General features: G+C 43.2%; 1 protein-coding gene across 6 annotated transcripts in view; it reads right to left on the reverse strand.

Moving 5' to 3' along the window:
- The window catches only part of LOC126475247 (inositol polyphosphate-5-phosphatase A), a 327,646-nt gene that overhangs the window by 130,236 nt on the left and 169,559 nt on the right, over positions 1-27,851 (reverse strand). For 5 of the 6 annotated variants that reach the window (XM_050102946.1, XM_050102949.1, XM_050102944.1 and 2 more), the window contains one exon: positions 8,167-8,256. In XM_050102946.1, the coding sequence (XP_049958903.1) occupies positions 8,167-8,256 (90 nt within the window). Of the gene's footprint in view, positions 1-8,166; positions 8,257-9,833; positions 9,907-27,851 lie in introns of all 6 variants that reach the window. The other variant, XM_050102945.1, reaches the window with a different exon arrangement.

A 27,851-nucleotide genomic window follows, 5' to 3' on the forward strand; every position in this document is an offset into this window, starting at 1 on the left:
TGTAAGCAATACCTTCTGTAGACAAACTGCAATTTCCAGTATCTTATGAATGAATCAAAATGTGACATTAAATTGCCTTACAACTGATCCTATTTTATCATTCAACAATTATCTTTTACACTATAACTTCTCTGTATTTCTATGATATGACTGACTTTTAACGAGTCACTAATGCTGGAAGTCAAAGACTATTTCATTTTCATAAGCATATTGCTTTAAATATCTTTACAGGAACAGTCACTTGCTAGCCTCTGCATGAGTCAACTATTTTGTGGAATCATACCTAGATATTACTACAATGTTTACCAGGCAACACTTTCCCATAGGTTATCACACCATCTATGAAACAGCTGAGATTACAACAGAGCAAGCTGCTACATCATTAATGTACAGCAAACAGTAATGGCTCTATTACACTTCCCTAGTGTGTAGCAGACATTATTTCTGTACTAATCACACATCTTAATTTGGCTGGTCCTTGATTGGCAAAAGTCGACCAACTCCATGCCAGTCTGGAATGTTTACTATCTTTGCCAACTTTGGCTATGTAACAGTAATAGGCATCATAACAATAAGTAGCCATTAAGGATATAGTGTGAGTTCACATGCAATGTTGTGCATAGTGATTGTTCATATAATTTACAAAACTTCATTATTTCATAGCAATAAAATTTCATTTTTGATTACTTGCTTTCATGTCACTTCTGCAATGAATTACTCCATTACATGTTCATTTCTTTTATAAGTTGTAAGATGCCCAGCCTAGGAGGAAAAGGCTGGGCGTGTCCCATGAGCCAATCCATTACTAACCGATCACGAGCTTTCACTCCCAGCATATTCCCCAATGGGACCAAGTTATAAAGTGTAGGATTAGTATCTGCACCTAAGTCTCACACAAGGGTAATGTGCTCCAATCTGAAAGTTTTCAGTCCTGTTGCAAATTTTATGATATACCTCACATTAACCTATTTTTTGAAGTAGCCTTTCAAACTAAAAACTTAATATTTACCAAATGTAGTAATGGGAGGGGAGGGGAAGACAATAAATTATAAACTACTTATGTGTACATTTGTTAATGTGATGTAAATGTAACTTTAGAAGCTGGACTTAAAACAAGCATATTTAATATAGTAAAACATGTTTCAGTATTTATAACTATGACATATGTGTCAAATGCTGGGTAAATGTGTTTTTTGTATCCCTGAATGCACTTGCTGAGAGGAGCACAACAATAGGAGAAGAAACAGGAACTGTTTACGTTTGTTGCCTTACCTACTTCTGGCACTACTACTTTTGCAGAACAATCAAGCTTCAAAAAACAGTTTATATAATGGGAATGCCACTGTCCACTCCTCATCGCCTTGGTTTAACTTCTTGTCAACACTGTAGTTATTATAGATGGAATATCAGCCACATCCTTGGCTAAAGGAAAAACTCATGCCACTCATGTGATAGGATCCCACTTTTTTACACCTAGGGCTACAAGGTTGATCAATGCAAATTTATTGTTTTACTGAAGTTCAACATGTAAACATGTGTAATTCTCATACATGGGCAAGTTGGTTGTAAACCTGTGTCTGTCATTGCTGGATACCAGTTCTATCATAAATTCAAATTCAATATACCCCAAATATCAGTAAGATGATACACTTCCTACAATGCCTTTCTTTCATATTTAGTTTTTTGCATATGTCTGTTTCTTCCTCATCTAGCACAACTGTCATTTTTCTAATGGAGCCATGCAACTTATCTACAATACCCACATTGGTTGTCATTGATGTTAGAGGAGCAAAATGCCTTTCAGATATAAAGTATTTTAGTTAGCCAGTTAATGCTGAGAGACATGAGAAGTTTCCCTTAAATGGGAGGAAAACGTAATATCATAACATAAGTCATCACAGTTGCTTAGAAACTATGTCAATTAGTACAGCATCATGATGTCTTTCGTTAATAGCTGATAATTATTAATTACTGCACTACAGGTAGGTATGTACAAGATTCATTTTCCGAGAAGTATAGATGAACTAATATTTTGGAAACACCTTTCAAATAATCTATAGAAGATTACTGCACTGATATAGCTGCAGCTATAAATGTGTAATACCCATCATGTGTAACAGATGGGTAAAATGAGAAGATGTATCAATTAATATCAAACATCCCCTACAAGTTGCCTGCAAAAGGCGACTACTGAAGACATAGTGCAGAGGGGATTAAGGGAACTAACCTGGGTGTATTACCATGTCCAATCTAGACATTCATACTATGGCTTACTAAGAACAAATGTGGGTGGCTTGCTTACCAAGCTACAACACAGACAGAGACATGAATCAAAGTCTGCTAACCTGTGGCTTGAATGTATTACTGGTTCAGAAAAACTGACCAACAAATGACAATACTGACGAGAGACCTGAAGTCCCTACCAGAATGCGATCAGGATGCAAACTTCAGACGCATTTAGATTTATGCTGAACCTGTTGTGTGCATAGTTCTGCTGAGGTTAAGCACTGTTTCCACGTTTCATCAAAATCTTTTGGGCCCTGGAAGACTAGGGCATCATGAGTACTGGTGTCCTGATCTGGGAGAAAGAATCTGTATGGATTGGAGACAAGGAATGGGGGAAGTTCCTTTCTAGATTCCAAGAGCTAAAAGAAGAGTGTGATGATGAGCTAATGGAAAATAGGTGGATGGCATCAGAAAATATGCAGCGGCAAAATATGTACGTACAGCTGAACATTAATGCTTGTAAAAGTCTCGAAGAGGCCTTTATCCAATAGCGGGTGTCAAATGTCTTATGATGAGGATGATCTGTAAGGTCTTTTGAATTTTCATAATGCACAGAATGACTATAACATTCCACGAAACTTGAAGTGATGACAGTTGTGAGAATTTTCTACTACAGAGATTCCTCTTAAGATGATATGTCCCAAATAAGAAAACTGTGGGATCTGTACAGCACCAACCAAACTACAGTACATTATGTTACCACTACATCACAACAGGTGTTTAATTAGCTACTAAAATAAATCAGGAAAAGGAATGACAGTCACATGGAATGAAAACAAATAGCCATACAATAAAATATGTATTCCATTATCCTTATGGCATAACAAACAGCAGTCATTACATCCAGTTCAAGATTTGTGGTTGTCACTGTTACAACAAAATACAGGAAATAAGCAAGATCAGGCATTACAATCCAGTTGATGATGAGGCGTAAATTAAGCTCAAAATTGGACACAGAAGGAGGGAAAAAACCCAGCTGTGTACACTTCTAAGGAACCATCTTCCCATTTGTCTCAACTACAGGAAACTTAATCTGGATTTGAACCTTGGCCCTCCCGAATGCAAGTCCAGTACCTTAACCACTGTGTAATCTTCTCACTAATGACATAAAATAAAGCCATGACAGTTAGAAAAATTTCATGGACATGTTCTCAATGCTTAACCCTCGGTTATGAAGAGCTGATATAAATCCATTTTTGCTATACTAAGAAAGGAAAGATCGCTAAATGAAGTATTCCACTGAAGTGCACAATGGAAAGAACTTTTATGGCAAAACAGAGCTGTTCAATGATAAGGATAAGAAATGAGATATCTGACATAATGGCACAGCATGTAGCAATTTAATCTATTATTACTTCTTTTGAACTATTCCACACTCATCAGATGTTTTCCAAATACATATTCATACAAGACTGCAAATGACATGAGAAGAATGGGTTGGACAAAGGCCTCTTTCTGCAGCAGGAAACACATGGCCACTGTCTCAGGGCACAAGATCCTGATTGTGTCTGGCTGAGCAGCAATCAGGGGTGGGTAATGGGGGTAAGGGAGAGGCATGCAGCAGCAAGGGGGAGGGATGGAGGAATAGCAGAGTACGGGTGGGGACTTCGTGGGAACAGGATAAGGTTGTTAGGTGTAGGTGGAGTGTTTGGAAACTATGCTGTGTTGGGGTGGGGATTTCTCATGCCCACATAGAAAGCGACAGAGCAGCTGCAGCTTAACTGGTAGATCACATGGCTGCTTTCACGTGTGGCCCTGCCTTTGATGGGATATGGGATGCCTGTGACATGACTGGAGTATGTGGTAGAGGGAGAATGTATGGGGGCAGGTCTTGCATCTAGGTCTATTGCAATGGATATGAAGCAAGGGGTTGGGAGCATGGGAAGAGTATAGGGAGACAAGCGAATTGCATGGGTTTGGTGGGAATAGGAGTACTGCTGTGGGAGGGGTGAGGAGGATATTCTTCATTTTAGGGAATGATGACACGTAGTTGAAACCCTACCTACCCCATCAAAGGCGGGGCCACCTGAGAAAGTGGCCATGTGCTCTTCCAACGAAGCAGCAACCACTGTACTACTTTCTATGTCGGCATGATAACCAACAGGCTGTCCATCCACATGAATGGCCACCATGAAACTGTGGCCAAGACAGCTGGACCACCCAGTTGCTGAAAATAATGCTCAACACAATGTGCTTCACTTTAATGATTGACTCATGGCCTGCACCATCTGGAAGCTTCCTACTGATACCAGATTTTCTGAAATGTGCAAGTGGGAACTCACTTTGCAATATATCCTATGTTCCTGTAACCCTTCAATCTTCACTAGTTGCTGTCATTTACCTACCTATCCCCTTCCCTGCTCTCACACCAATATTACACACTGTTATCCTGTCAATGCGCCCACGAATCCTTTACTCCTCTCTCATCTCCCCCCCCCCCCCCCCCCCCCCATTTCCCAGCAGAGCTTCTTGACACTGCAACAAGATTATCCCATCTCCACCAAGTCACTGCACACTCTCTCAGGTAGCACTACATCTTCTGCCTCCCATTCCCTGCTATTCCTCCCCCTTCCTGTCTCGTGTCACCTTCTTAACCCCACCATCAGCCCCTGTTTGCAGCTCTGTCAGGCACAGTTGGGCTCCAGTGCCCTGAGGCAGTAATTATGACTGTGTGAGTTATGCTTGTTCGACTGTGAGTGTGTGTGAGTGTGTGTGTGTGTGTGTGTGTGTGTGTGTATTTCCTACTGCAGGAGGAGGTCTTTGAAAGTTTTAATATTTTAGAAGTATTTTTCATTGTGTCTGTCTGCGACTCAGTGCCTCCTCTATATATGAGTATCTGTTTATCCTTTCTATATTACTGTTATTCCATCTCAACTTTCCATTTGTTGGTTCCTGCATTGAATATTTTCTGAGAAAAGTATTTCTCAGTGAAATGGGTCTTCACAATAGAAACACACAATTATTATCCCATAAGTGAAACCCTGATATGAGGAAGTATTTAATCATAGAAGTAACTTAACACACTTCACAGCTAATCATACAGCTTCAATCTGCAACTGGTTGCTTTTTAGTCTTGTAAATGTCACAGAGGCTTTCTTCTGAAAGTCATTTAGTTTTAACATCAACACACCGTAAGCCATTTGACATCCACTGTCAGACACAGGCCTCCTCTAGAGGTTTACATGCATTACAGCATTACAGTTTTCAGTCATTCATATATATGTTGCTCCTGCATATTTTCTAAACAGAAAAAAAAGGGGGGGGGGGGGGGCTCACCAAACACAGCTTAACATTGTTGCATCTTTTGTTTTTATCAGTTGTCAGAAGATATAAAATAAACACAGAGTCAAAACATTCATTTTCTTTCTCTCCCAAGTAGGTGACATATTTGTTCAAAAATGTTCAAAATGACAGAGAATTTGTTTTCTCTTATTATACACGCATTCACACAATGTTTTTTTTTTTCATCCATAGCATTCCAGTTTCAGGAATTTATTCTCATTTTTTAAGTGCTGAGGGAGTTTCAGGAATTTATTCTCATTTTTAAGTGCTGTGGGAGTTTACATTAAAACTGCATATAATAACTGCATGCCTGTTATTCTTTTTCTCTCAGCCTGCAGTCACCTTTTTATGATTTTACTGCAATATGAAAATATGTATCTTGGAATTTTTAGGTGTTAAAGTTAGGAAAACAGTTTTTTGCAACATTTATGCCTCCTTATTTTATGCAGGAATTCAAACACATAAAGCATTACTCATACTGTTTGCTTCATGTAAAATCATAATATGGTACAAAAATATCATGACAGTATTGCTTCCCAAAGAGTTTGGATACAGTCAGAGGAATTCCTATTTATGATGAATTACATTTTTGTATATGTTATTTCTCAGTACTATGACTGTGTGTGATGAACTTCAGATCGTAGTTTAAGTACTGTGTAGCTGCAAAAAGTCAACAACAATCTACTATCTCCAGACAATGTCAGGATGGCTGTGAATTCAGGAGCTTAGATTTTTTTATCTGGCCTGGTAATAAATTTTTATTCTTTTATATGAGTCCATGCTTCAAATCTGAGGAGGAACTTCCAAAATATCTTTCAGTAATAAGTTGGTTTTCAGTTTACAGTCAAACCTTGGCTAAGAGCTTTAATGCAACACAGTAATGGTTTTAATACACATCACTATCATGCTTCTGGCTAAGCTATTACTTGCTTTATGTTAGAATCCTAACTTTTTGGGCCATTATGGGTATTTGGATAGGATTAATGATCAAAGGGCAATGAGCAAAGGGCAATGTATTTTTCTTAAAATTTCTTAAATACTTCTGTAATATATGTTTCAACATTTTTTGCAGCTATCCTCTTACCAGACACTTCACAATCTACCCACATCTCTTGATATTAATATGTCTCATATACAGGCATTCCTATCAATGAGTGCCTCCTTCCCAAGGCCTTATTGAAGCCAAGCCAACACAACTCTGATCAGCTGACATTATTTCCCTTAATAAAAGAGTGTCTTGGGCATTAAGGAAGGTGAAAGTGTTGTGAGACACTCTCACACTTTGTTCCGCCCATCTCATGAATATTTTGATTTCTTAGTCATACCTGTGAACAAATACTTCTTTTGAACTATCTTTGCACAACTTACTCTTACAACACAGCACTGAAGTATTTGAGAAGCAACTGTCTTTCACTAAAATCCTATGATAAACTGCAACTGATTTATCAACTTATATGGTATAACTACAACTCTTGCCTTCCAGTGAAAGCCTACCATATGAAGCAGTTTCCTACACCTGCTTCTACACCTTGTCGATCTCTGTATTACACCTACTATGCTTTAAAACTGATTCTCTACTCTTAAATGTGTGTTTCAATTGGACTTTATATTCAGTACTGATACTGAGCTATCTGTTCAAGCCTACAGGAGCAAGGTGACAGCCAAGAGTGACAAACACTTTTTCTACAATAATTGTCAATTATTATATGAGAATAGATGGTCACAGACTAATAACTTTATATATAACAGCCTTCTCTCCCACACAAACCTTCTTACATCATTTGCTTTAACTTAATTTTGTTCTCCTTTTTGTCATACTGATAGTCTCACTTCACTTCTCCTCTCATTCCTATAATTTTTTCTCTGTCTGTCTCTGGAATCTAGAATTTTTTTCCACTTACATACATTACTACCCTTCCCTTTTTGTCTTTCCCCTCACTTTTTTCTGTGTATTATTTCACTTTTCAGTGCTTTCCATAATTTATTCTTTATTTTTTCCTATATGCTGCCTGTCATCTATTATTAGTTTACTTCAGTTTTAATCATCTCAGCTCCTTGTAGCTTTGGACAGTGTCTCTCTCTCTCTCGAGCAGCAATTTCGGTCAGCTCTTCCCTCCTGGTCTCATCAGAGTTTTTCTCTCTTAATGTTTTCAAACTGCCATTTTCCTCCTAATTAAGAGCTGTCTGTTGTGAAATCAGATGATTTTATAAGTACTTCTGCACTTTTTTCCATCTTGTAAATTGATAAGTGCATAGACTTCATCAATGCCATGTAGTGGATAGTCAAATGACTGATTATTTTAGTAAGAAAAAACTGACAGAGTTTTGGGAAGAATGGGAATTTTAGAAAAAGTGATCGATTTCAAACAACAGCCACATCTCAGTAAAATTGCTAAATGAACGAAACGAAACTTGTCCTCTTCCTGCAGTGCTCCCCCCCCCCCCCCCCCCCCCCACACACACACACCAAATCCTGGTGTCCTTCCTAAACACAGCATGGGGTAGGCAGGATGGGAAGGAAAGGGAAGGGAAGGCGTAAGTGAGCAAAAACCTAAAAACCTAAAAACCAGTAGCATACACTCATGCCTTCCAACTAACCTGACTTGCACCGTCCCGGTACTGCAGTTTAGTGAGATCAGCATTCTTATTGCTTTGTAGACGAACTGGACTCAAACCCTCTGCTAGTTTCTGCAAACAACATAAAATAAGTTTTAGTCACACTAAAGATAATATGTCAAACTTGTGACAGATTTCATTTGAAGCACATCAAAAGAAAGAAATATTTTCAATTACATACTAAAAATTTGGTTAACTGTTTATTAAAAATAACTAAGATTTAATCGGTAGAATTTATAAAGCAAAGCTGTGAACGCACTGTGCACCATGAACATCCAAAAACAGCTGTGGCTTCTTTAGTCATTCACAATTTGCGAACATGGCTACTGTTTGTGGCCAACTCCGTGTGCAACTCATTTGTAGTTTACTGAATCATTTACAAACTAAAACAACTAATTTTTATGCACTGCTAATTACTATGTGAATGAAGCATAAATTTATTATTGCACATCACTATCTGAACAGTGTTTAAAAAGCAATGGAAGCACTGCAATTTACTACCACCAAAAAAGATAAGACAATGTCCTCAGTACAACACCCTGATATAGCAAATATCTGCATTTCATTTACGAAATATTTTTTCCTCTCTACATTCTTGAGAAAAGCTATTACTTTGGAGTCTTTCTGTGTCAATTTTATCAAAAGGTTCTTGCAAATGTCTTGGTCCTTAAAAGAGAGAAGGATCCTTTCAGACTATGGGAATATGCATGAACAGACAACCATTCTGTCCAGGAGAAAAAAATGTCTGACTCAAAAGAAAAGAAAATGCTATTCCGTCTACCTAACTTATTCCCTATTCATTTCCACATCTGGACACAAATGTTCTTCATACAAAACAGAGAAAAAAAGTTTCCAGCAACTGACTTCAGGTACAGGATAGAAACATTAATGCACCAGTCAACAAAATGATTTGTGACCATAGAATGGTTATCTACTTTAAAAGTGTGCTGAGAATAGTTCCATTTACATGACTTAAGTACGATGTAAGCTCATTTTTGTCTATTGGTGAAATTCCAGCAAGCTGAGGTTTTTACTACCCCTGCCATTTTCCCCATGGTGTTATAACTTTGCTTAGTGATTTTTCTTGACCATTAAGAAACACTACTGAAAGTCATCTGACAGCATGGTTTGGAATGAGACACCTGCTAGAAAGCTCTGTCTTCCAATGCTGCTAAAAACAACCATTACGGAAATTCAGGGGCAGATATGAGAATGCCATTTTAAAATGCAATGTGTAGAAAGTACTTGCTAAGAGGCTGCGTATTCTTTTACAGCAAGATAGTGTTACAAATCATTCAAAACACAGAGCATGGACACAGATTAGAGTATTTAATGGCATTAATAGGTCACTACAGTGATTGGAGATGATATGATATTATTAAATACCTTAACCTAACAGTGACAATACACCTGCATGCAAAAACGCGTTGATAAGGTAAGAACATAAACTCATGAAAAGTAGCAATAAAACCAAAGTTTCAATTTTATAACAATTTTTGGAGATGTAGCAGACTTATGAGCCAATCACTAGCCACAGCAGATATGTGCAGGGATGAAAATTCATGTACCACCACCAGTGTTTCAGCTTAGGTGTCTACGAAACGTAGTGACTGTTCAGTTGTGAACAACACAAATTTTGAAAATCTCACCAAAATGAGCTCTGCCGGATGAAAGTCAGTACTTCTCAACATGAATTGCTTGTAATCAACAACATGCATGCACCTGTAACATATGAAACTGTAGCTACATGTAATATTCACTCACAATTCGATTGTATCATAATGTCTTGCTCAGTACCATTTTTTACATTACTTCCGACACCATGAACTCTTACCAGCTTTAATTTCAGTACTTAAAACAGGTGATTCAATCTCCAATATGAAACTATGTTCAAATAACAATAAAAAAGATTCTACTTACCTGGAGGCAGCGGATACACAAACCATTGCATGTTAAAAATATATAGACTGTAGGAAATTAAGTATATAGGGATTACCTAGGAAAGTCACAGAGACTTAGAGTTGAGGCAGGAGCAGTTACTGTCAAAATCTGAATAATTTGGTTTGACCAAGAAATAAAAATTTTAGAATTGTTTAAGGTGTAGCAGAAGCTCCTGAGACAAAACTGATGTTCTTTGAGAAGAAAAATCAAAAATTAACTGCCAACAACAAAGGAGGTTTGAAAATCAGAGTCAGAAGGCAGTTGGGTCGGGTTTGATTGGATTGTTTGTGGGAGGGGTGGGGGGTGGAGGAGACCATACAGCGAGGTCATTGGTCTCATCAGATTAGGGAAGGATGGGGAAGGAAGTTGGCCGTGCCCTTTCAAAGGAACCATCCCGGCATTTGCCTGGAGCGATTCAGGGAAATCACTGAGAACCTAAATAATGATGGGCGGATGTGGGATTGAACCGTCTCCTACCGAGTGCGACTCCAGTGTGCTAACCACTGTGCCACTTCGCTCAGCTAGGAGGCAGTTGATGCCAAACTATAATAATAGTGAAGATGGTATCAAGATAAGCAGCAACAGAGAAAAAAGGAAAGCAAAAGTAAAAAAGTTTGTGCACGTGGGAGGGGGGGGGGGAAGCGACAGGAGGGAGGGAGAGGAGCGACGGGAGGGGGGGGAAGCGGCGGGAGGGAGGGAGGCGGCGGGAGGGAGGGAGGCGGCGGGAGGGAGGGAGGGAGGGAGGGAGGGGGGGAAGCGACGGGAGGGAGGGAGGGAGGGAGGGAGGGGGGGAAGCGACGGGAGGGAGGGAGGGAGGGAGGGAGGGAAGCGACGGGAGGGAGTGAGGGAGGGAGGGAGGGAAGCGACGGGAGGGAGTGAGGGAGGGAGGGAGGGAAGCGACGGGAGGGAGTGAGGGAGGGAGGGAGGGAAGCGACGGGAGGGAGGGAGGGAAGCGACGGGAGGGAGGGAGGGAAGCGACGGGAGGGAGGGAGGGAAGCGACGGGAGGGAGGGAGGGAAGCGACGGGAGGGAGGGAGGGAAGCGACGGGAGGGAGGGAGGGAAGCGACGGGAGGGAGGGAGGGAAGCGACGGGAGGGAGGGAGGGAAGCGACGGGAGGGAGGGAGGGAAGCGACGGGAGGGAGGGAGGGAAGCGACGGGAGGGAGGGAGGGAAGCGACGGGAGGGAGGGAGGGAAGCGACGGGAGGGAGGGAGGGAAGCGACGGGAGGGAGGGAGGGAAGCGACGGGAGGGAGGGAGGGAAGCGACGGGAGGGAGGGAGGGAAGCGACGGGAGGGAGGGAGGGAAGCGACGGGAGGGAGGGAGGGAAGCGACGGGAGGGAGGGAGGGAAGCGACGGGAGGGAGGGAGGGAAGCGACGGGAGGGAGGGAAGGGTGGGAGGAAAGGGAGGGGTGAGGGAGGGAAGTGACGGGGAGGGATGGAGGGGTGAGGGATGGAGGGGTGAGGGATGGAGGGGCGAGGGATGGAGGGGCGAGGGATGGAGGGGCGAGGGATGGAGGGGCGAGGGATGGAGGGGCGAGGGATGGAGGGGCGAGGGATGGAGGGGCGAGGGATGGAGGGGCGAGGGATGGAGGGGCGAGGGATGGAGGGGCGAGGGATGGAGGGGCGAGGGATGGAGGGGCGAGGGATGGAGGGGCGAGGGATGGAGGGGCGAGGGATGGAGGGGCGAGGGAGGGAGGGGCGAGGGATGGAGGGGCGAGGGAGGGAGGGGCGAGGGAGGGAGGGGCGAGGGAGGGAGGGGCGAGGGAGGGAGGGGCGAGGGAGGGAGGGGCGAGGGAGGGAGGGGCGAGGGAGGGAGGGGCGAGGGAGGGAGGGGCGAGGGAGGGAGGGGGGAGGGAGGGAGGGGCGAGGGATGGAGGGGGGAGGGATGGAGGGGGGAGGGATGGAGGGGGGAGGGATGGAGGGGGGAGGGATGGAGGGGGGAGGGATGGAGGGGGGAGGGATGGAGGGGGGGTTGGATGGAGGGGGGGTTGGATGGGGAAGGGAGGGAGGGGGGAGGGAGGGAGGGAGGGGGGAGGGTGGGACGTGATGGGAAGGGAGGGAGGGGGGAGGGTGGGACGTGATGGGAAGGGAGGGGGGAGGGAGGGAAGGGAGGGGGTGGGAGGGGTGAGGGAGGGAAGTGACGGGGAGGGAGGGAGGGAAGTGACAGGGGAGGGAGGGAGGGAAGTGACAGGGGAGGGAGGGAGGGAGGGGGAGGGAGGGAAGTGACGGGGACGGAGGGGGGAGGGAAGTGACGGGTGAGGGAGGGGGAGGGAGGGAAGTGATGGGGGAGGGGGGAGGGAGGGGGGAGGGAAGTGACGGGGGAGGGAGGGAGGGGGTGGAAGGGAAGTGACGGGGGAGGGAGGGAGGGGGTGGAAGGGAAGTGACGGGGGAGGGAGGGAGGGGGGAGGGAGGGAAGTGACGGGGGAGGGAGGGAGGGGGGAGGGAGGGAGGGAGGGAAGTGACGGGAGGGAGGGAGGGAAGCGACGGGAGGGAGGGAGGGAAGCGACGGGAGGGAGGGAGGGAAGCGACGGGAGGGAGGGAGGGAAGCGACGGGAGGGAGGGAGGGAAGCGACGGGAGGGAGGGAGGGAAGCGACGGGAGGGAGGGAGGGAAGCGACGGGAGGGAGGGAGGGAAGCGACGGGAGGGAGGGAGGGAAGCGACGGGAGGGAGGGAGGGAAGCGACGGGAGGGAGGGAGGGAAGCGACGGGAGGGAGGGAGGGAAGCGACGGGAGGGAGGGAGGGAAGCGACGGGAGGGAGGGAGGGAAGCGACGGGAGGGAGGGAAGGGTGGGAGGAAAGGGAGGGGGAGGGAGGGAAGTGACGGGGAGGGATGGAGGGGCGAGGGATGGAGGGGCGAGGGATGGAGGGGCGAGGGAGGGAGGGGCGAGGGAGGGAGGGGCGAGGGAGGGAGGGGCGAGGGAGGGAGGGGCGAGGGAGGGAGGGGCGAGGGAGGGAGGGGCGAGGGAGGGAGGGGGGAGGGATGGAGGGGGGAGGGATGGAGGGGGGAGGGATGGAGGGGGGAGGGATGGAGGGGGGAGGGATGGAGGGGGGAGGGATGGAGGGGGGAGGGATGGAGGGGGGAGGGATGGAGGGGGGGTTGGATGGAGGGGGGGTTGGATGGGGAAGGGAGGGAGGGGGGAGGGAGGGAGGGGGGAGGGTGGGACGTGATGGGAAGGGAGGGAGGGTGGGACGTGATGGGAAGGGAGGGGGGAGGGAGGGAAGGGAGGGGGTGGGAGGGGTGAGGGAGGGAAGTGACGGGGAGGGAGGGAGGGAAGTGACAGGGGAGGGAGGGAGGGAAGTGACAGGGGAGGGAGGGAGGGAGGGAGGGAAGTGACAGGGGAGGGAGGGGGGGAGGGGGAGGGAGGGAAGTGACGGGGACGGAGGGGGGAGGGAAGTGACAGGGGTGGGAGGGGGAGGGAGGGAAGTGATGGGGGAGGGGGGAGGGAGGGAAGTGACGGGGGAGGGAGGGAGGGGGTGGAAGGGAAGTGACGGGGGAGGGAGGGAGGGGGGAGGGAGGGAAGTGACGGGGGAGGGAGGGAGGGGGGAGGGAGGGAAGTGATGGGGGAGGGAGGGAAGTGACGGGGGAGGGAGGGCTAGTGACGGGGGAGGGAGGGAAGTGACGGGGGAGGGAGGGCTAGTGACGGGGGAGGGAGGGAAGTGACGGGGAAGGGAGGGAAGTGACGGGGGAGGGAGGGAAGTGACGGGGTAGGGAGGGAAGTGACGGGGGAGGGAGGGAAGTGACGGGGGAGGGAGGGAAGTGACGGGGGAGGGAGGGAAGTGACGGGGGAGGGAGGGAAGTGACGGGGGAGGGAGGGAAGTGACGGGGGAGGGAGGGAAGTGACGGGGGAGGGAGGGAAGTGACGGGGGAGGGAGGGAAGTGACGGGGGAGGGAGGGAAGTGACGGGGGAGGGAGGGAAGTGACGGGGGAGGGAGGGAAGTGACGGGGGAGGGAGGGAAGTGACGGGGGAGGGAGGGAAGTGACGGGGGAGGGAGGGAGGGGGAGGGAAATGACAGGGTGGGAGGGAGGGGAGGGAGGCAGAGGGAGGAGACATGAAATTTTAGAGAGTGAAGAGGGTTGTGAAGGTCAGGGAAAAGACATGGAAATAAGATACTGGAAATGGAAAAAGGAAGATTAGGTCTTAACATCCCATTGATCACGAAGTCGTTAGAGAAGGCATAAAACCTGGAATTGGAGAACCATGGGGAGGAAACGAGATATGCCCTATCAAGGGAACCATCCTGGCATTTGCCTTAAGTAATTTAGAGAATATATGGCGAAAACTCAATCTGGATGGCTGTATGGGGTTTGGCTACCATTCACATGAATAAAAGTGCATTTTATTAACACTGCAGCATCTTGTTGCGTGTACTGGGGTGGAAATAACGCAGACAACAAAAGAGTACTCAGTGTAAAGTGAAGCAATGTGAGCACCAGGAACTATTCACATACCATAGAGAAAGCTCAAACTTGTGGAGTTCTGACACAATGGGTGTGGGTAGAAAGAACCTAAATCCAATATACAAGGAAGCAAGAGTTGATCCAGAAGTAAGGTTTTCTCTCTCTTCTTCTTCTTCTTCTTCTTCTTCTTCTTCTTTACAAATAGACAACATTGCTTATCTCCACAGAAATTTACAGTGTTGGAAAGATGCAAATTAGCTCTATTTTCCCAAATAATCACCATTTCTTTTTTTCTTTTTTTAATTTTTGCAGATGGTGCTCGAATTTCTGGATCCTTATGTTGTAGAACTCTGCCGCCAACTCGTTGAGGAAGCATTTCACCTCTTTTTTGACTTCACCATTGGTACAGAAGCTTTGGCCACCCAAGTGTTCCTTTAACTTGGGGAACAAGTGACGATCACTAGGAATGAGGTCCAGACTGTAAGGCGGGTGAGGCGCAACTGTCCAACCACAGTTTGTCAGAAGTTCATGGGTTTGGCAGGAGATGTGAGGTCAGTCGTTATCGTAAAGCAGCGTTATAAATTGTCCTCTTCAGCAGTTCTGGATAGCTTGCCTGAGTTTTTGTAGTGTTTTACAATAACCGTCTGAGCTGATTATTGTCCCAGGTCCCATTAAATTGATCACCAGTATCCCCTTATAACCCCAAAACACAGTTCCCATGACTTTGCAGAAGGAGTTTGTTTGAATTTCTTTGCAACTGGTGACCTGTGTGATGCCATTGTTTGGATGTTTCTTTCATTCTGGGAGTGAAATGAAACACCCATGTTTCAACTCCCATAACAATGGAGTCCAGCAATTCTTCCTTATCTTCTTGACACTTTTGAAGAAACTGGCAAGCGCAGTGAAGGCACTTCTCCTTGTGTTTTGCTGCCAATATACTTGGTACCCATTGAGCAGAACACTTATGATCCCCAGTTTTTCCATCAAAGCTCTTTCAACTGTATGGCAAGAACTTCCAGAAATCTTAGCAACGGATGGCGATCCTTGTATTTTGAAGCACTTCGTGTTGGACCATCTCAATAACTGCGTCTGAAATAAAGTCTTCCACTCCATTCTTAATCATGGAGGGGTAACGGGAAGGGCAGGCGATACATATGAATGTGCTGTGCAGTTGCTGCACATTATGCAAATATGGACTTCATTCCGACTGGCACTAATGTCCCTGCACCAATTTGGGACATGTTGAACTGACATACACTTGTTGTTATACACTTGTGTAACTCACAATGAATAACCGTGGGTGGAGCCCCTTTCGTGTGCAAAAACCGAATCACAGAATGAATCTCGCTCTTGGTGGGATCAGCAATGGGCACCTCCATTGCAAATGGCCACTAAGACAATACAGAATTGTGCAGTGAAGTGCAGCTGGGCGGAATCGAGAGTGGGGGAACAGAAGAACACAAAAGTGTTAACAGATTTCACTTAGCACCTTCCCATGCAGCTGGAACTCTTTGGGAACCTTACTGCTGGAGCACCCTCATATTATGTATTACCAGTAACCTGTATGCTCCAAGCTACCATATGAAGAGTAGCAGAGAGTATTTTTTGTTACCATTATCACTTTCCCTCCCCTTTTCTGGTACGATTTTCAAATGGCACACGTACGAATGACATTCAGTAAATGTCTATTATGAGCTCTGATTTATCTGATATTCCCTTTACGCCCATTTTGTGAGTTGTATGCAGAATGGAGTAATATACTGGACTGAATTCTTCTCAGAAAATATACTCTGAATACAATCAGTAAATATCTCTGTAATGTATTGAGTCTCTCTTACAATCTACGCCATGGAAGTTTCCTGATCACCTCCATGATGCTCAATAACAGAATGAACCTTTGATGAAAGAGACCATTCTTCCCTTGAATATTTTCAATTGCATCATTTCAATTTCCTCCAATTGATCACACATTGTAAACACCCCAGACTGATAAGCAACAATCAACAATTAGTCGAACAAGTGTTTTGTGAACCACTGTTTTTCTGGATGAATTATATTTCTCTAGGATTCTTCCAATAAATCTCAATCAGGTAGCTGCATTCCTACAAGAAATATTACGTGCTTATTCCACATCAGTTCACTCTGGGTGCAGACTCCTATATATTTATGGTGGTTACATTTCCCAGTGATTGATCACCAATTGTGCAATTGAACAATAACACGTCTCTCTCTTTGTCTTAATAATGCTCTTCCGAGTGTTCTGTCGAGTTGCTGTCTCTCCATGATATGCAAAATATTTCAACAACCAATCCTGCCATCTTCTTCAGCTACTGCATGTTTTGCTGTTATGTGTACTCGCTGGCTGAATTCCAGCCAGACTGAACTATTGTTTGTCTCACACTGCAATTGTATTTTGAATCCCGAATCCACTACACTCTTTGATGCTCTTATGTTTTTCACAGCTTGCACTAATTTTTTTTAACATAAGTCTCTCAATGGGATAATAATTAATAATCAATAAATTCCGGCCAGACCACAAACATTTTGTAAACTGAAACCTCTATCTGTTTATTAAATTTTCTGACAACTTTATTTCGATCAACTCCTTAATTATGCCAACCCAGAACCTTCATATTTGCACCATGGTGCTGGTTTCATCATATTCATTTCATGGTTATATTCAATGCAATGCTAGGCAACAGCTGATTGGCTTGGTTGCTTTAGTTGGGTTTGTCGCTGTTGTTCCTTGTCTGTCTCCTCAACTGTTCTGATGGTCTGCTCCCTATGTAATATGTGCCACATTTGCATGGACTGTCATACAAATCTAGATTGCCCTTAACATCACAAAGAAAACAGTGAAATGAAGGAACTAGAATCCACCAGGTTGAAACCAATCTGTTTCTCTCAGCACATGGACAATGCGTGTGGTGTGGTCGCTTGGAGTGGAAAAGCGTGAAGAGTTCCTGGAGCATTTAATCTCTACCCATCACAATACCAAATTCATGACAGAACTTGAGAAAGAGTGCCAGCTATCTTTCTTCAACGTGTTAGTTAAGAGAAGAAGGGATGATCCCTGGATCACAGAGTATATAGAAAACATATGCACGCTGATCTCTATGTTCATGTCTTGAGCCACCGTCATCTATTACAAAGAAATTTGGTGCTGAAGACACTGGTCCATAGAGCTCCAACACTTTCAGACAAGGAGAGCCTCACTGAAGAACTGTGACACCTATGAATAGTGTTCTGAAGGAATGGGTAATCAAATCATCAAACTGAACAGGTGATGCAGTCACAATCGAGAACACCTAAGAAAGAGGAGTCAAAAATTGCTTATCTCCCTCATGACAGCTTAGTGTCTGGAAAGAGCAGTAGACTCCTACAGAAACATGGCATCCAGTGTATTTTACTCACTTCAACTAAAATAAAATGTGTTCTTTGTAATGTTAAAGAGCATCTACGTCTGTAGGTGTGTATTGCATTCAAGCATACATGGGGCAGACTATCAGAACACCTATGGATCGATGCAAGGAACATGAACAACACATGACTAAAACAACCAAGCAAATCAGCTGCTGCCAAGCTCTGCCTTGGAAAATATTGTGAAATGAATAGACGAGATGAGCATTGTGGTCCAAACACCATGTTTCGGGGAGAATATAGTGAAGGAGTCAATAGAAACAAAGACATAATTTTTAAGAAAATTTATTGAACAAGGACAGAGGGTTCAATTTAAACAATGCCTGTGGTCCAGCATTCAATATATTAAAATCCTGCTGGCCGTCACATCCATTAGAGTTTGAAAATGTTGGGAGAATTATTTTACACAGAATACAAGTGAGATCTCTGAAAAAGATATCAAAGGGTATAATGGACACTGGGAATCAAACTTGGCTATAGAAAGCAATGTAAGACCAACAACATTTCACATTCTGGATGGGGTGCAGGCAACGGATACACACAACAGAAACATTTGCAGCAAATGAAGATGATGGCTGAGCCAATTGTCAAAATATTGAGCAGAAAATAAAAACAACAACTCACAACAACAACCAATAGCTCACTATTAATCAGTCATGACGAGAAAACCTGATAGATCACAGTCTCTATATCTAACTACAAATTACATTTATTTCTGCTGAGGGTCAACTGCAGGTATCTATGTCTAGTGTTGATCTCCTCCATGTATCCCTGCCTTTTTCTTTAATTATCTGGCATGCAGCTTTCCTTGCATACAACAGTTCCATCCATAAACTGCATCACAGGTCTTCAAACACTGTACACCATATCATTTATATGGGAATATTTTAGGCACCAGGGAGAAAAAGTAGCGAGGTGGTGAGGATGAAGGTTAGTGGATCCCACCACTTATGCAGCTTACCGTACCATTCCAATGGATTATTAATCAAGTGAAAACATGCTACCCAGCACAAACATATTTTCACAGTTTTGAAAGTCTGGTGAAAACACAATCTGTCTTTCAATGCCATTTTAACACAGCGTGAAACCAACCTGATCCATCAGATAATGTTTGTCAAATATGGAAAAGCAACCTTGACTGAACTGGACTGATAAAAAATGATGTTGGGGTATTTGAACTGTTTGGAGCCCTGAAAATATTGCAACTGTTCACCAGGTAATTGTTAGAATAATAAACAAACAAACTACTATTTCTATCACAATTTTCTATTTACCAACAACCAGTTTCAATCTGTGCTGCAGCTCATCTTCAGGCCTGGCTCTAAAACAGCACTTAGCAGCACCAGACTTGAAATGATTTGCAGGGCAGATTAAAACCAGTTGTGCGTAACTAATCAGTTGTGACCTGAATAGTGTGTTTATTTAAAATATCAAAAGGGTCAAGGTTCTCTGTCTTGTGACAGATGACAAACTGGTGAAAAGGATTCTCCAAGACTTTAGTTTTCAGCATGAGAAACTTCAGTTTGCGCAGCCTCTTAATGCACGTGGCTATCAGGAATTGACCCAGTTTTACAAAAATACGCCCACATTTCTTGAGAAATATTATGTATAAATGACAAGAGGCACCTCCATTTCTCTAGTTTTGTTAATACACAAAGGTTCAGGTACTGAATAGGTAAAATCCTTAGTTACTTCAGGAGAAGCCTCTACATGTTCAGAAAGCTATAGTGTGTTCCACAAACGACATAATGGATTGCCACTCCCCCCTCCCCCAACACACACACACACACACACACACACACACACACACACACACACACAAACACAAACACAAACACACACACACACACAGAAATGAGGATGGTAATACAGCGATAACAGCATTTGTTAATGGTGAGCAATACCTTGAATTGATCCATAGTTTTCTCACGTCACAACCTGCTCTTTTTGCAATGAACTGTCTCATATTTTCCAACAAGTTGGAGCTACAAGGAACAATACAAGACTCTCAATGCGAGCCTTTTTCCTGGGTTATGCTATTTGAACACAACATGGTTATACCTTGGCCCTTGCTCATTTGATGTAACTATCTGCAACCTTTTTTTATGGGAGTGCCTAACGAAAAGTGCTTTCTCATCTGATGCACGAGCAACAATCCCAGGTCTCAAACAACATATTGTTAACAACCGGCAATATCACCTGTCAATGTGCTGCGAAAGGTCATGCTACATTTCCTGATCAGACTTAAACAATCCCTTAACATGGCAGCAGATATTTGGGTTAAGGAAAATAATTTTCTTTTATTCTGTGTACATTTTTTGTTGAATGTCTAGCACAATCTCTAAAAAATTGTAAAAATGACATCTTATAATATCTAAAGCTGCTGTTTAATTCTTTCTTCATTGTGTGACTGGTTTCAGTCCAACACCATTATCCAGCACAATAAAGAATAAATTGCAGAGCAGCTTAGGGGGTTACAGGTCGTAATTTCTACAATATCTCATAATTATTATTGTACTTTGAACTTGTATGTTATAACCTATTAAAATAATTTTTTAACAACTAATTACTTTTTGCAATCTTCCCATTTCTTTCGCACATCTTATAACACTTCCTCTGAATGTGGCTGACAATTTTTCCCCATCAAGAATAAAGTGTTAAGCTCTACCTGCTAGGGAAAAACTCTATGGCTATTCAGCTTAACTGACAATTTAGTTATCAGTCTGATGTAGAGTAGTGGATGGTAACAAAGTTGGTCCTCTCAGTGTTATCTTGTTCTCTGGTGAACATCTTACAAATAGTAGGGAATGAAAAGAAGTTTACAGTGAGATCAGTGACAAGGATAAAAATTATAAGGCGAAGAAATTGGTTGTACTTGGAAACAGCTTGTGACTACATTGTGCAGGCTGTGCAAACATTGAATAGCTGCTTTGGATGATGTGGAGAAGAGGACAGTGTATAGAGTAGTTCTCATTTCGCCGACTGATTTCAGACAGTCACAGCACTTGTGGAGAAATTTGTTGATGCATTCCGAGTCAGAATGTGAAATGAAAATGGTGAGTGCATGTACAATGTTCACGCTACTTACTGGTTATTTTCCTGCCATCCTTGCATGGTGCACCTCTGTCCCCCCCCACCCGCCAATTCAGCAACCTAAGTGACTTTAATAATTAAGTAGCAAACAGTCCCATATTTTAATGTTAGTGCTTCACTTTCAGCAAATAATAAGAAACTACTAATTTAAACAAGTATGAGTTTTGGTCAATTTTTACTGAGGTGTGGCTTGCTGTTACCTGGTAAGCATAAGAGTTTTCTGTCAGCATTAAATTTTTGTTTTTTCACTTCACATTATATTAAAAATTAAATTAGCACAGAGTGTTTTAGCAACCTGCAGCTGCTGCTTATCTTATACGAATACATTACACTAGCATGATATTCACAGATCTGCACCTTTTGATTAACTAGTGGTTGTGAGAGTTTTGAACAGACCCACCAGGGTAGCTGAGAGCGCTAACGTGCTGCTTCCTGGACTCGGGTAGGCACGCCGGCCCTAGATAGAATCCGCCCGGCGGATTAACGGTGAGGGCCGATTTGCCGGCCAGCCTGGATGTGGTTTTTAGGCGGTTTTCCACATCCAGCTAGGTGAATACTGGGCTGGTCCCCATGTTCCGCCTCAGTTACATGGCTCGCAGACATCTGAACACATTCACACTATTCCAAGGATTACACTCGACGCAGACAGTTGGGGTACACTAATTCCGTCCCGGGGGGTACGGGGTGGCGGCAGGAAGGGCATCCGGCCACCCCTTAACCATTAACATGTCAAATCTGATGAACGATGGCTGACCCTGCGTAACTGCGGGACAAGGCTCAAGCGATAGAATGTGAGAGTTTTCAACACAATGGAAAAATGCATTTCTGTATTTACAATGACCAGTCAGAACATTATGAACAGCACTGTGTTAGTGTATGGATCCCTCCTGACACACAAGGCATGCTTCATTCATTTTGTGCTGTGCAAGTCCTTAGTATATGGTACAACCTGCCAACACGGAGGTCAGACAATTACTGTAGATTACAAGAACAGCAAATGGCTTGTGAAGTCTGAGCTAATATTTGGAAACATCTCACACCATACAACAGGCTTAATAGCTGCCAAATATGCATGCCAACAAGTCAATTGGAATTCTGCTGAAGCAATGTTCTTGCTATCTTGTAGAGACAAGATCCATACCCAATAGGAAAGACATCAGCCATACACAGAAGTAAATTTTTAGTAATAATTTTGGCACAGTCCATGGGACTTTCTAAAACAACATTTCCCAGGAAACCTCACACAAAATTTCTCCTTACAATAATATTCTTATTGTTACAATATGTGCATCCTGTGGTACAGATGTCAAAAAGGCATTCTGTTGGTGGCTGGTATAGCAGCACATGATTATCAATGTGCTGTAACATGAAGCGTGATTCATTTAATGAAACAAGTCATTTCCACTGTTCCCAGTCAAGTTACAATGTTCCACATGCCCACTACAGCTTCGACTAATTAGGGTGCTTGGTCAACAAGGGTACATGTGTCAGTTGCTAGGGATCCTCCATTTGTAAAATTCTTTTGCCTTCCCCTGGCATCTTACTCCATTTTTAGAAGTGTTACAGACTGACAGTGACTACTCTGGTTTACAAAGCAGATAAGCCTCTGACTTCCACTATCTTGAAGGATGTTATGGATGCCTAATGTCCTGTGGTTTGACAATCATTCACCTACTTGTAAGAAGCACCATAAATGGCAGCAAGTGTATACTTGACAAAGTTCACATATTCTGTAATTATTATCTGCAGATGGCAGGCTTACACCATTTGGTACTGTTGCAAAGTCAAGAAAATCACACATTTTCCCCAATATCTCCACATGGAATCAACAAATGATTGTACTCTACTCTCAGAACCTGCCATACATTTTGGTACATCACATATCCTCTGTTAGACACACGTAAACTGATTCACATGATAGAGGAACAATCATACTGAAATCATTGTTTTGCTTTTTGTGAGTTACACCCAGGCACTGCACTTCAAATTACGCAATGTGTAGAGACCTCACATACAGAGTCACAGTTTTAACTTCATGCTATATTCCTGGACTATCACCTATAGGCAAAACAGAACAGCAAAGAATACCTGACAGCATACCGTCCACAAAAAGAAGGCTCCTGGATTTGGATACCGCTCTATCACAGAGATTTGCAAAAACATTATGTTAGCAACAATCTCGAGGCTGTGGTTACGTCTCTCTGCGGTTTCCTTTTTCCATGAGATGCTAGTCCAGCAGCTTAATGGAAGAGTATCTGTGCAGTGTTGAACCAACAAGAGAAACATGGGACAAGTTGAAACTGAATAGCTCTTGATGTGAGGAGAGACAGCGTAAGTGGTCATACTTTGCACCTGAAAATCAAGGCTTCTGGGTTCAAGTCCTAGCTCAGCACATTGTCTTGACCTGTCACAAAATGTAGAACGATCTGGCAGTCCAATGTATGTGGATCATCATGAACCTGAGTGCATCAAAATTGAGGTATCATCATGGATTCAAAAAATAGCATGCTTCAAAAGACCTATATTAAATTCAAAAGGCAATACAGGTTATGCAATTGTAATTAAGCTTAACCAGTTCCTCATTAGGAAGAAGTAAATGAGATGTGCATTGGCTGCTCACTGCATATGAAAGGCATGGTTCACTACATACGAAAGACATGGTTTCCTGGTTTGAGACCAAGTCTCGCACACAGTTTCAACTTCTTACAAATATGTGGAATGATCACAGTGTTTTGATATTCAATGTACTTGCAGTGCCTTGATCCTCAGAGCACGAAGGTCTTGGTTGCATGCTGAATTCATAAAGTAGAAATTGTATGGGTATAACACCAATTACAATTAGAGTTAAGTTACAAGTATTGCATATTTTACAGTATGACGTACAGGCAAAATAAAGATCTTGCATAGATATGAGACACAGCAAGCAAAGTACCTAGTGCACTGCCCTCCACGAATAGTATTATTTACTCCAAGAAGAATTTTGGTGACAATTTACCTCTGGAAGATGGCAAGAAAATTTATGACACTACTGCTATCGAAGTCAATAAGTCAAACAAAAACATTCTATTTACGCAGAGCATGAAAGTGAAACATGCATTAGACTGTTGAGCTTCAACAGGACAAAAAATAAATAATTAAAATAAAAATCAACAACTACATAAACAGCCAATTGCAACACCTCCTGACATTCAACAACACATGATTACAGAAATAGCAGCTGCTAATGATTACTGGGAGAAATACACAAGTCAGCTTCATAAGAAAACATTGTAACAATACTATAAAAAGCCAACTGCCTGCGTATCTTATGTAGGAAAATACCATCAGTAGACTGTAAATACATGCAACATAACATAACAACCTCTCCACATTAAAAGGCTACACAAAGTGGACATAGAAACAGACAAGTGCATACATTGCTCTCAAAACCTGGTAAATAGGTTACACAGGGAGACAGTTTTCACACATAATGTACACAGCATCTTCATGTGTATCAACTGAACAGCCATGCAGTCAGTAATTGCCACAAACATAAAACAAACATGCTATCCATTGACCAGCACAGATAGTGATATGAAGCTCCTACCTAAAATTAGCCAAAACTATAACATTAGTTTGATGATATCAAAACTCCAATTAATACTTCTATAAATGATGGTGGGATGCAAACTGAGAAACAGAGCATCGTTTAACAAATTCTGTAAGTCACAGATGCAGTGTTAAAATGCTGTGCAGTGCTCCGAGTTTGGAACACAATAAACACAGCATTAAACAGAAACATTTGTAGAATGCTTTTTACTTTTGCTTGTAGTTGTGTGTCCACTGTGTGTAACTAATAGATGTATTACTAAGTAAAGTTTGTTAACATATGTGCAGAATGATACAATTATCATCCACAATCAAAACATTATGCTCTCAAACAGTAACCAAAATTAACTGTAAATGAGCAACAGCGACAAGTTGAAACCATGCTCAATTGGGACTTGAACTTGCATCATCAGAGCACGTCTTTTAAATCTTCAGCTTGCTACTAATACTTCTCTGTATTTCCCATAATTGGTGGCAAGCTGAAGCTTTGAAATGGTAAATGAGTCAGACTTCGATATACAGAACATCTTACTGTGTACCACCTTTGTAAAAGGGGAAGAATCCCAGTTCAAGTCCAGCTCACAATTTTAAATTGTGACATATGTTCATCACAGCATACACTCTGCTAAATATTAAAAATATGTACTTTTAATGACCTCAGATATAGTGATGTGGAAATGCCATCACAATGCAAAATAAGAATAGGACAAATGACAGTACACTGCCAAAATCTGTCATGTGCAAGCAGTCAGTAAATAATAAATGCTAAAGCAAACTGTATTTATATAACACGAGCTACAAAAAAAAGTACTGCAAATAATGTCCATTCCACAATTAATAAAATAAAATAAACTTGGACATGATGAAGTAACATTTACAGTTATATTTATCTGCACATATTCCTTCCATGCTAATTATATTGTTTTCTCCACTTCTTACAGATAATGCACGACAACACTACCCTACCAAATTTATATTGTTTCATTTCTTTTATATCATCAACTGGTGAATCACATTTATTCTGTTCATTCTCATATGCAACTTATATTGGTCCTCTTGTTATCCTCATCAAATTTTCAAGTAAAACAAATGTGTTAATAAATGTCTGCTCACATACAAGTTCAAAAAAATGGAGAGCCGAAATGATAATAATATGGAAAGGATAGGCTGTTGCCAAATGAAAAACAATGCTAGAAGACGACCTACACCTCAGTGTCTGGAAACAATGATGGTGATGTGCGAGTTGCGTGAATGTGTGAGAGGTTTTTACTTCTGAATAAAGACTGACTGAAAGCTGAAATACTTCTACCATTCCTTTTTGCTGAGCCTGTCTGCAACTCAACACCACCTGTGTGATGAGCAGCAATCTATTATTTCCGTATTATTGTGCACAATTTCATTCATTTATGTTTTGTCTATCCCATTAAGAAAGAGAACCTTTAGGGATGTGGTACAAATCAAAGCATTCATTTATTACACCCACAACAACTGGTGACATAGACATGATATTAGACAGTCACTGACATCTCCTATCATGCCACATCATGCTAAGTAAGCACCATCCACATCAATCACGTCATACATCTTTTGAGTCCTTATCACCACAACTCCATGGTGTCAAACAATGTTACCAACTGCACATGTGCCTAAAGGCACAATAACCAATTGTGTGATGGTAAAACCGCTATTGTTTTGGCAACACGATCCTGTCCAGTATTTTGCACAGCTAGAAAGCCAACTTATGTTAGTGCACGAAACTGCAGGTGACACAAAGTATCGTTACAATGTTGCAGCGCTCAACAATCATATGGCCATGGAAGTGCAAGACATCCTGGTGTCACCACCCAGCACTTTTCACTACACAACTATCAAGAACACCCTGATTACTTGTCTCCCGGAATCCAAGACAAGGAAATCTGAGAAGCTAATCCACACAAAAGGGCTAAGAAACTGCACTTCATTGCAGCTACTACACCACCTGTGAATGTTAGCAAGCAATGCTGTCAACGAAGAAATCCAGTAGAGTAATTGATTACTGTGCCTGCCATGTAACACGCAGAAGTTATTAACAGCGTGACCTGGTTATATTTACGTGCTTGTGCAAACTATGGGCCACATAGCGAAGATGTATCCATCTGCATGCGTTGAGACAGGTTGCTCACACCCTCAGGCAAATATCACCACCGCTTTGCAAGTGCAGATCACGGAGCTCGGGCCCAAGTTGCTGTCTTATGAACTCAGAGTACTAGTCAGTAATCCTGTCGCTGCCACCCCCACCCTCCTCCCCTGGGAAAATGCAGCGGCTCACCCTCATCAGAAAGTCTTCTGGCACCACTGACAGTTTGGCTCCGAGATGCAAAACTGCAGTCCACCACGCAAGAAGGCAAACTCGACAGGAACTCAATGACGTTGGCCACTGGCTCTTCAGATGGCTGCTGTTGACTGTTCACAAGACAGTATACTACAAGGCTACAGCTCCTGGCAGAAACGGGTGCTGATTTATCAGTTTATCATCTGCTCATATGGTGCACTGCAACTGTGATGACTGTTACTTTTTTCCCTGCCAGTGGTTTCACAATATTAACACATAGTTGATACACATTAACACTAAACTTAGGCCTGCAAAGCAAATTTGAGTGGCAGTTCGTTGTAGTAGACACAACATGCCCCATACTCAGAGCTGATTTCTTATCTGTGGACTCCTCCATGACCTCTGCCATAGGGGCCTCCTTGATACCACAACCATCTCAGTAATTTAAGGGCAAGTAAATCACATGGATGACACTGCAGTGCGGGTGATAACCAGTAACTCTCCGTTCACAGAGTTCCTCATGCACGACTCTATACCACACAATAGACGCCCTCTCTAGCACATGTACAGCACTTGATAGTACACCACGTCATATTTGACCAAACTGCCTGCTGCCTGACACCAGAGAAACTAAAAGCAGCAAAGCACAAATCCTCATTGACACACAGGGAACCTACCACCCTTCGAGCAATAGTCTGTCATCTCCACTGCATGTGCTCCCGAAGAAAAATGGATTGTGCCCATGAGGAGATTACAGACAGCTCAATGCCAGAACCATCCCTGGTTGGTACCTGATACTGCGTATTGAAGATTTTGTATTCAACATAAATGGCAAGTGCATTTTTACTACATTGGATTATGTATGAATGTTTTACCCAATACCTGCAACACCAGACGATATTGCTAAGACCGCCATC

This window comes from Schistocerca serialis, chromosome 4, assembly GCF_023864345.2.
Source record: "Schistocerca serialis cubense isolate TAMUIC-IGC-003099 chromosome 4, iqSchSeri2.2, whole genome shotgun sequence".
NCBI classification, from domain to species: Eukaryota; Metazoa; Arthropoda; class Insecta; order Orthoptera; family Acrididae; genus Schistocerca; species Schistocerca serialis.